The sequence below is a fragment of the Solanum dulcamara genome, chromosome 9 (assembly GCF_947179165.1).
Source record: "Solanum dulcamara chromosome 9, daSolDulc1.2, whole genome shotgun sequence".
Classification (NCBI taxonomy): Eukaryota; Viridiplantae; Streptophyta; class Magnoliopsida; order Solanales; family Solanaceae; genus Solanum; species Solanum dulcamara.
The window spans coordinates 7,546,128-7,555,959 of record NC_077245.1 but is presented as its reverse complement, the minus strand read 5'-3'; the positions used below and the strand labels follow the sequence as shown (position 1 = coordinate 7,555,959).

The 9,832-nt window shown below is 34.1% G+C and overlaps 1 protein-coding gene across 1 annotated transcript; it reads right to left on the bottom strand.

Annotated features, from left to right (window-relative positions):
- Nucleotides 1-120: 120 nt before the first annotated feature.
- Nucleotides 121-1,784, bottom strand: LOC129903955 (uncharacterized). The gene has a single exon (XM_055979478.1). The coding sequence runs from the start codon at nucleotides 1,648-1,650 to the stop codon at nucleotides 556-558; it is 1,095 nt and encodes a 364-aa protein (XP_055835453.1). The 5' UTR covers nucleotides 1,651-1,784; the 3' UTR covers nucleotides 121-555.
- Between the last annotated feature and the right edge of the window lie 8,048 nt (nucleotides 1,785-9,832).

Below are 9,832 nucleotides of genomic sequence, written 5' to 3'. Positions count from 1 at the left end.
CAATATATACATGTAATTCACGAAAGCTTATAGAAAATCATTAACAGGTACCTGATCAAAACTTCACCACTGGACAAAATAACAAGCAGCATGCCTCAAAGACAACTTCAGAAAAATGCGAATCAGACAAATATGAGAATTTCGAAATTTGGCATAAAAGATCATTCAATTACAAAACAAGTCTACGACTATAAGTCTTGAAAATTGAATAAATATAGTAACTACAAACCCCATAAAATCTACCAACAACAAGAGAAATTTCTACAAACACAAGGCATCTAACAACAAGAAGCTAAGAGAAATTTCTACAATGAGAAGAAGCACAGTTATCAGCATATACACTTCTTCATATGAGCAGCTACTTTTGCTCACTACTCGACTTACTACACCATTGGATCATGGATCATTCGATTTACGAAGATTCTTGTCTCATGTAAACCCTTACCAATTCCATCTGCCTCAACCTCAATCAACTTGATCAAACTAAACATTAATCTCCATAGACTCAAAATTCTTGAGGCAATCCGTTCTAGAAACCATAAAAATCAAACCTTTTTAGTTATACTTCCTAGGCCTACCTCTTTTCTTAGCTCCTGTCGTCATTGGTCTCGGAGCCTGAGGCCGTGCTGGCGCCTGAGCTGCAGTCGGAACCTGAACATTAGCCGGAATTGGAGTAGCATTTTGTTGATTACTAGCAACATTCACATTCCCTTCAGACGAAAACATCGGTGGCATCCAAGTAGGAAATGCACCAGTAGTTGCAGCAGCAGCAGCAGCAGAACCTTTCCCATTTCCCAAATCCTCCAAATTCCCATTCACAAAACCCATTGGGAAAAAACCCCAAATGCAATAATAAGCTTCTCTCCCTGGCACTAATGGTGGCATTGACAAAATCTCAGTAGCAGTAAAAGCCCTTTTACACTTTTCACACCTTAAACAACACCCTTCATAAACCCTAGGATACTCATACAAATTGTAACAATACGGACACGCCGTCCACAAATTCACCACCCTTTGCCCTCTCATCATACCACTCATCGGTGTCGCCGCCGCAGGCTTCGGCGGCGCACTATGATAATTCCTCTGACTCACCGGACTCGGATTCGGGTTCTGATTTTGACCCGAATTGCTCGCCCTACTACTCCTCCTCACGGGCAATTTATCATCTCCTTTTTTATGCTTATTATAACTTCCTCTGGGTCTTCCTCTTCCTGCAGGAGCCAAATTAACTCTAGTAAAAAGCGAAAGCTCATTATCATAAAGACCCTTTTTTGATGGATCTGAAAGAACAGCCCAAGCATCAGCAACAAGCCCAAAAGCAGCATCTGAAGATGGGTATTTGTTTTTGTCAGGATGAAGAAGAAGAGCAAGACGGCGATACTGTTTCTTGATTAACTCTGAATCTTCAGTACGACCTTGGATTGAAAGAATTGAGTACCAGTCATGGTGATTGTTGATTCGTTTTTGTGAAGCTAAAAGAACTTCAGCAATAGCTAGGATCTGGTCAGGTCCTTCTAGTAAAGGCTCAGTTTCTTGAGCAAGAAGGGCAAAATCTTTACAGGGTGCAAAATCTTTTTCCCTTAAGAGCTTTTCTGCAACTCCTAGCAATCTTTCTGCTTCTGCTCTGCTTGTAGTTGTATGATGTTCCATTTTCTTGGGATTTTTTTCTCCGATTTGGGTTTTTGGGGTTTTTGATCTGAAATGGGGACGGAGAAAATGGTGGGGGTAACTGTAGAGGGCAAAGGTTGTCTTTTTAGGACCAAATGAGATTTGCTTATAACAATTATATCTATAGTGTAATAGAGGTTTGGCTGAGGGTATTTATGTCATTTTAGATTTCCTTTTTTCGACTCTGCCACTGGTCATAATTATCTCAAATTATTTTTAAAGACTCATTCATATTTATATTTATATGTTTTCAGATTACTCATGTAATCTTTTAAAATCGAGATGAAATTAATGTACATCAATTTAAAGTTGGTAAATATTGTAAAGTCTATCCATTATTAATTTTGATATTGATGAATAATGTATATAATATTAAAAAGAATTAAAGGATAAATTAAATATTTATGATTTTTTAAAGAACGTATAAAGGAAAAAATGACAAGTTAGGAAATTAGGTTAAATATCTTTTTTATTTATGATTTCTTAAAGAACATATATAGATAAATTAGATTATATTTTCTTTCTTATTTGTAAGAGGAAGGAATATTTGTTATTTTAATTTTTTAGGATAAAATTAATTATTTTTTATTTTTATTATATTTGGTAATAATTGTTCTTAAAGATAGAAAATATCTTAATTATGAAAAAGATGACACATAAATAGAGTAAATATTCAATGAAAATATATGATATCTTAAGATATAAATATAGTAGAGACGTTAAAAAAAATCTTCCTAATGAATGTTTTCTAAAAGCGTGTAAATGCATATAATTGAAGGAGATCTTAATTCATGAAATCTCAGGCATTTTCTACTTGAGGTTGGTGCATATAATTAGAGGAGATGACATATTTTATGTGGTTAACTTACGATCTAATAGACAAATGAAAATACGCACAATTTTTTTCTTCAAAATTTGAGTTGAAAGTACTTAATTGAAACATGACTTAGAGTGTCTAAATAAAATACCCTAATAAATTTATGAAATTGACTATATATCAAGGCTTTATTTTAAATTCTTATTATTGAATGCATGCATCTTTAGTTGTTCATCCAGAATAGTTCTTGAAATTTATTCATATGAGAAAAAAGGAAGGTAATATAAGAACAATATGGAACTAAGTTCTTATTGTTAGAAAGATTAGTGGATGTTAGGTATAATATTTATATATATAAGTGGGTCCCACTGATAAGTGGGCAACCCACTGATTTTCTCTCCTTTTAGCCTATTTGTTTGCCTATATATTGAAGGCATATAGGTGAAGTGAAGGCGTGCATCGAAATACAAATACATTTGCTGTTTTTCTCTTCTCCTCATTTCTCTTATATCTTTGTTCTCCTCTTTATCTTTTATTTGTTCTGTTGCCAATTTAATTTACAACACGTTATCAGCACGAGGCTCCGGCTAATTTTCAAGGTAACAAAAGTGGTAAGAGTTTTATTTAATTTTCTTTTCATAAAATGGCAAATATTTCAAAAATTGAATTTGTTGCTTTGGATATCTCTGGAAAAGATTACTCCTCATGGGCACTAGATGCCGAAATTCATCTTGAATCGATGGGTCTGGCAGACACCATCAAAGATGATAACACGGCATCTAGTCAAGACCGTGCAAAAGCTATGATTTTCCTCCGCCACCATCTTGACGAGGGTCTTAAATTACAATATCTTACATTAAAAGATCCCTTGAAATTGTGGAAAAATTTAAAAGAAAGGTATGACCACCTGAAGTTGGTCATGCTTCCACAAGCACGTTATGACTGGTTAAATCTGAGACTGATGGACTTTAAAAATATAACTGAATATAATTCTGCTTTATTTAGAATTATAGCTCAGTTAACTTTATGCGGAGATGAAATCACGGAACAAGATAAACTTGAAAAAACATACTCCACATTTCCACCCGCGAATATGCTCCTGCAGCAGCAATATCGCGAAAAAGACTTTAAAAAATATTCTGAATTACTTTCTCACTTTCTTATTGCTGAAAGACATAATGAACTATTAATGAAAAATCATGATAGTCGGCCAGTTGGTTCTTTGCCACTCCCTGAAGTGAATCAGGCAAATTCTAACCAACGAGAAAGAGGCCATGGCCCCAGTCGTGGTCGTGGTCGTGGTCGTGGTCGTAGTGAAAGAAGAAATTTTAATTATGATGCTCGGTTGGCACCGAGAAATAACCAGCAATATAAAAGGCAGGGTAAAAAGCCAGAAGCTTTACCTAAGAATAATTCAGAAACAATATGTCATAGATGTGGAGGTGTGGGGCACTGGTCGCGGATTTTCCGGTCATCAAAACGCTTGGTTCAGCTATATCAGGCATCGTTAAAGAGGGCAGAAAATAATTCAGAGACAAATTTTATCTCTGAGGACAATATTGAGCCCATGCATCTGGATGTAGCTGATTTCTTTAATTTTCCAGAAGTAAATATGAATGTTGATAAGCCCGATAATATTTAAATAATTCTCTTTGTTGTTATATGTATTAAATATTATGTTTGTATTTTTCTAGATCCATGTAATAAAATAAAATCTTGTATAATAAATTTTGTATTAATTATAATATTTACTTTCTTTCCTTTTGAAGAAAATATGGAAATGCCTCAAATTTTATTTGGATCAATGATCAATCAAGAAGATATTTGTGTAATTGATAGTGGAACAACTCATGCTATTTTTAAAGACGAGAAATATTTTTCCAACTTGCTTAGAAGAAAAGCTAATGTTACTACGATATCTGGCAATTCCAAAATGATTGAAGGCTCCGGAAGAGCTACTATAATTCTGCCTAAAGGGACAAAAATTGTTATAGAAGATGCATTATTTTCTTCTAAATCTCCAAGAAACTTGTTAAGTTTTAAAGATATCCGCAGAAATGGATATCATGTTGAGACACTAACTGAAATAAATACTGAATATCTTGGTATAACCAAGAGTGTCTCAGGCCAGAAATATATTTTGGAAAAATTACCAACTCTGTCATCTGGCCTATATTATGCAAAAATTAGTGCAATTGAAGCAAATATGATCGTAAACCAGAAGTTTACTGATCCAAATATATTTGTGCTATGGCATGATCGAATAGGTCATCCTGGATCAATAATGATGAGACGGATTCTTGAAAATTCAACTGGACATCCTTTAAAGAACCAGAAGATTCTTACAAATGATGAATTTTCATGTGCTGCTTGTTATCAAGGCAAATTAATTGCCAGACCATCGACCCTGAAGGTTGGCATTGAATCTCCTGGCTTTTTAGAGCGTATACATGGAGATATATGTGGACCTATTCATCCACCTAGTGGATTGTTTAGATATTTTATGGTCCTAATAGATGCATCATCTAGATGGTCTCATGTGTGCTTATTATCATCTCACAACCTGGCATTTGCAAAGTTGTTAGCACAAATAATAAGATTAAGGGCGCAATTCTCAAATTATCCAATTAAGGCCATTCGCCTTGATAATGCTGGAGAATTTACATCCCAAGCTTTTAATGATTATTGCTTATCAATTGGGATAAAAATTGAACATCCTGTTGTTCATGTTCATACTCAAAATGGCCTTGCAGAGTCATTTATTAAGCGCCTACAATTAATAGCAAGACCTTTACTAATGAAAACAAAATTGTCTATTACTGTTTGGGGTCATGCTATCTTACATGCAGCAGCACTTGTACGTCTAAGACCGACACATTATAATAAATACTCTCCGTCACAATTAGTATTTGGTCATGAACCAAATATAGCCCATTTAAGAATTTTTGGTTGTGCAGTATACGTGCCTGTAGCACCACCACAACGTACAAAAATGGGCCCTCAACGAAGGTTGGGCATATATGTTGGGTTTGACTCACCCTCCATAATTCGATACCTTGAACCGTTGACTGGAGATTTATTCACTGCTCGATTTGCAGATTGTCGGTTTGATGAAATAATTTTCCCGCAATTAGGGGGAGAGAAAAAGGAACCCGAAAAAGAAAAAGAAATTGCATGGAAAGTTTCATCACTATCACATTTTGATCCACGCACCCGCACATGTGAACAGGAGGTCCAGAAGATCATCCACTTGCAGAAAATAGCAAATCAAATGCCAGATGCATTTACTGATTTGAAACGGATAACTAAGTCACATATCCCTGCAGTGAATGTACCTATCCGGATTGATGTCCCAAAAGGACCATCTACAAGTATCATAGCTTCTGAATCCCAAACACGCCAGAAGCGTGGTAGACCGTTGGGTTCAAAGGATAAAAATCCTAGAAAAAGAAGCGTAAGAAATAATAAAGATGATACTACACATGGACTTCCTGAAGAAGGTCAAGGTTTGAGTAATCTTGATATTCCTGAAGAAATAAGTGAATCCGAGACTCAAGTGAATGAAGAACTTTCAATAAGTTCTACCGGTGATGAGATAAATTTAGATCGATCAAAAATTACGGTGGATAATGTTTTTGCATATAATGTTGCAATTAACCTCATGCAAGATAGTGAAAGTCTTGAACCTAAATCCGTCGAAGATTGTCGACGTAGATGTGATTGGCCAGAATGGCAAAAGGCAATTCAATCAGAATTAGACTCACTTGCTAAACGTGAGGTTTTTGGACCTGTAGTCCAAACCCCTAAAGGTGTAAAACCAGTTGGTTATAAATGGGTTTTTGTGCGAAAACGAAATGAGAAAAATGAAATTGTAAGATACAAGGCACGCCTTGTTGCACAAGGATTTTCTCAAAGACCGGGAGTCAACTATGAAGAAACATATTCACCAGTTATGGATGGAATAACTTTTCGATATCTCATCAGTTTAGCTGTACATAAAAATCTTGAAATACATCTAATGGATGTAGTTACAGCTTACCTTTATGGTTCACTTGATAATGAAATTTACATGAAAATTCCAGATGGATTAAAATTGTCTGAAGCATGTAAAAGGTCTCGGGAAATGTACTCAATAAAACTGCAAAGATCATTATATGGTTTAAAACAATCAGGGCGTATGTGGTATAATCGCCTCAGTGAGTACTTGATAAATGAAGGCTATATAAATGATGTCATTTGCCCATGCGTTTTTATTAAGAAAACGAAATCAGAGTTTGTGATACTCGCCGTTTATGTTGATGACATAAATCTTATTGGAACCCCTGAAGAGGTCCAAAAGGCGATTGAATATCTAAAGAAAGAATTTGAAATGAAAGATCTCGGAAAGACAAAACTTTGTCTAGGCCTACAAATTGAACATTTAGCAGACGGAGTTTTTGTCCATCAATCTGCCTACACTGAGAAAATCTTAAAAAGATTTTACATGGACAAAGCACATCCATTAAGTACTCCAATGGTTGTTCGATCACTTGAAGTGGAAAAAGATCAATTTCGACCTCCAAGAGAGGATGAAGAAATTCTTGGTCCTGAAGTACCATATCTTAGTGCTATTGGTGCACTTATGTATCTTGCTAACGCAACTAGGCCTGATATAACATTTTCTGTTAATTTGCTAGCAAGGTATAGTTCATCCCCAACGCGAAGGCATTGGAACGGTATCAAACATATTTTGCGATACCTGAAGGGTACTATTGATATGGGTTTGTTTTATACTTACAAAAGTTGCGTAGACCTTATTGGTTATGCAGATGCAGGTTATTTATCAGACCCACATAAAGCTCGATCTCAGACAGGTTATCTGTTTACACACGGAGGGACTGCTATATCATGGCGATCTACAAAACAGTCCATTGTTGCTACTTCTTCAAATCATGCAGAAATAATAGCAATTCATGAAGCAAGTAGAGAATGTGTGTGGTTGAGATCGATGATACAGTTCATCAAAGAAAGATGTGGTCTGGAAAATAATGTTAAAGTACCCACAATTATATTCGAAGACAATGCCGCGTGTATAGCTCAATTGAAAGGTGGCTTCATAAAAGAAGACAGAACGAAACACATTTCACCTAAATTATTCTTCACACATGATCTTCAGAAGAACGGTGAAATTGATGTACAACAAGTTCGTTCAAGTGATAATCTTGCAGATTTATTCACAAAGGCATTACCAACATCAACTTTTGAGAAGCTAAGGCATAAGGTTGGAATGCGTCGTCTCCAAAATATCAAATGAAGTTTTCATCAGGGGGAGTAAAATACGCGCTGCACTCTTTTTTCCTTAACCAAGATTTTGTCCCACTGGGTTTTCCTGGTAAGGTTTTTAATGAGGCAGCAATTAAGGCGTATTACTAGATATGTAGACACAACATCTATGGAAGCACATTACACGTGTACATCCAAGGGGGAGTGTTAGAAAGATTAGTGGATGTTAGGTATAATATTTATATATATAAGTGGGTCCCACTGATAAGTGGGCAACCCACTGATTTTCTCTCCTTTTAGCCTATTTGTTTGCCTATATATTGAAGGCATATAGGTGAAGTGAAGGCGTGCATCGAAATACAAATACATTTGCTGTTTTTCTCTTCTCCTCATTTCTCTTATATCTTTGTTCTCCTCTTTATCTTTTATTTGTTCTGTTGCCAATTTAATTTACAACACTTATAATTTTGAATGCAAAAATTAAAACACTTTTATACCACTTTAGGGCAAATGAAAAATAAAAGGAGAGATATAGTGGCCGCTTACAACATCCATGCATCTACCCATTAATTAAATTTTAGTAATTTGTCAATTTCTCAGCCAAATTCATGAACTAACTTTGTTTAGTTAATCTCCACTTTTCATGATTATTTTGGTGGAAAATATATTTTTTGTTACCTATTTAATGATTTTACAAAAATAATCAGGATTGATATCAACACAACAACATTAAAAAAGATGAGAAAAATAATGAAATCTTTTGTAAATTATTCATGACTCAGAAGTTAGTTCAATAGTAGCAATACTAAATATCAATGAATTGTCAGTGAAAATTCGACATAACTAGTCATGGCAATTCATCGTTAATTCTGACGGATCACCAAAAATGTAACATGACTAATTTGGATCAAGTCACTAATCTTGACAGACTGGCTGAATTTGTGACAAAACAAGTTTAAAGGCCCAACATAAGCCCAATCATAACAGATGAACTGAACAGTGTAATGAGGTTTAAAGGCCCAACATAAGCCCAATAATAAGAGATTGAAAAGAGTTTACAATTTATTGAGACAATTCTCTATTTCTGTTTTACATCATGCATAATATTTCGATCACACTAAAACATAGCGATATTTAAATTGAGTAATTTACAGAAATTTCACTATTTTAGGAGTTATTTATTTAGATACACGCTAGTTTATAATATTATGTATCTTACGAGATTTTAATGCGTCTAGATATGTATCTCGGAATATATGAGATCAAAATTAAGTGTAATTTATTTTAGATTTATTGTATCAAAGTGGATTCGCATTGATCTGTGATACATAGACAAATTTCGCTCGTCTCCCTCGCATATCTGGTATCCTATATACATGCGAATCATACCAAATAGTGTGATTCACATGTATCTGAAATATATAAACCAATCTCGCTCGCCTTCCTTTTATTCTCGCTCACCTCTATCCTTATTTCAATGTATTTGGTGGTAAAAAAATATGTATCTAAATATATCTAATTTGAAATTTGATATGAAATTATTAATTAGTGATATAAAATATAAACTATTTTAAACTATAGGAAAAATTAATAAATATGGTAGAAATGTTTGTATAATTAGGTAGCTTTTCCATTTAATTTTTTTCTTTTTGCTATATATAAATTATTGAATTCTCTTATCTATACTATATTAAAAGCATGACGACCCTTAAATATTAATTTTTTGTCCTTCATTAAAAGATTTTATTTTAGATAAATTAGTCTTTTCACCATTTTCTTCAATTATTATACATTATTTTAACAATATTAAATATTGACTATAATAACATAATAAAATTAAATGAAAAAGATTTTCTAAGAAGAATTATATTTCAACTAAAATAGATTTGATCCAAAAAAAAATAGTCAAAAAACCTCCAAAATAATATTTAAAAAGTTTTAAAAACATTCCAAAAATAGGGGGAAAAGCGTCTGAACAACCCACTGCTAAGAATTCTTATTGCCATAGAAGTCATCTAGAAAAGTAATTTTATGTCATGACCCAAAAATTGAGGTCATGATGGCACACATTCCGAATCCAATCCC

Bases quoted from the DNA above. Each gene is read 5' to 3' on its own strand.
- LOC129903955 (XM_055979478.1), bottom strand. From the start codon at position 1,650: ATGGAACATCATACAACTACAAGCAGAGCAGAAGCAGAAAGATTGCTA.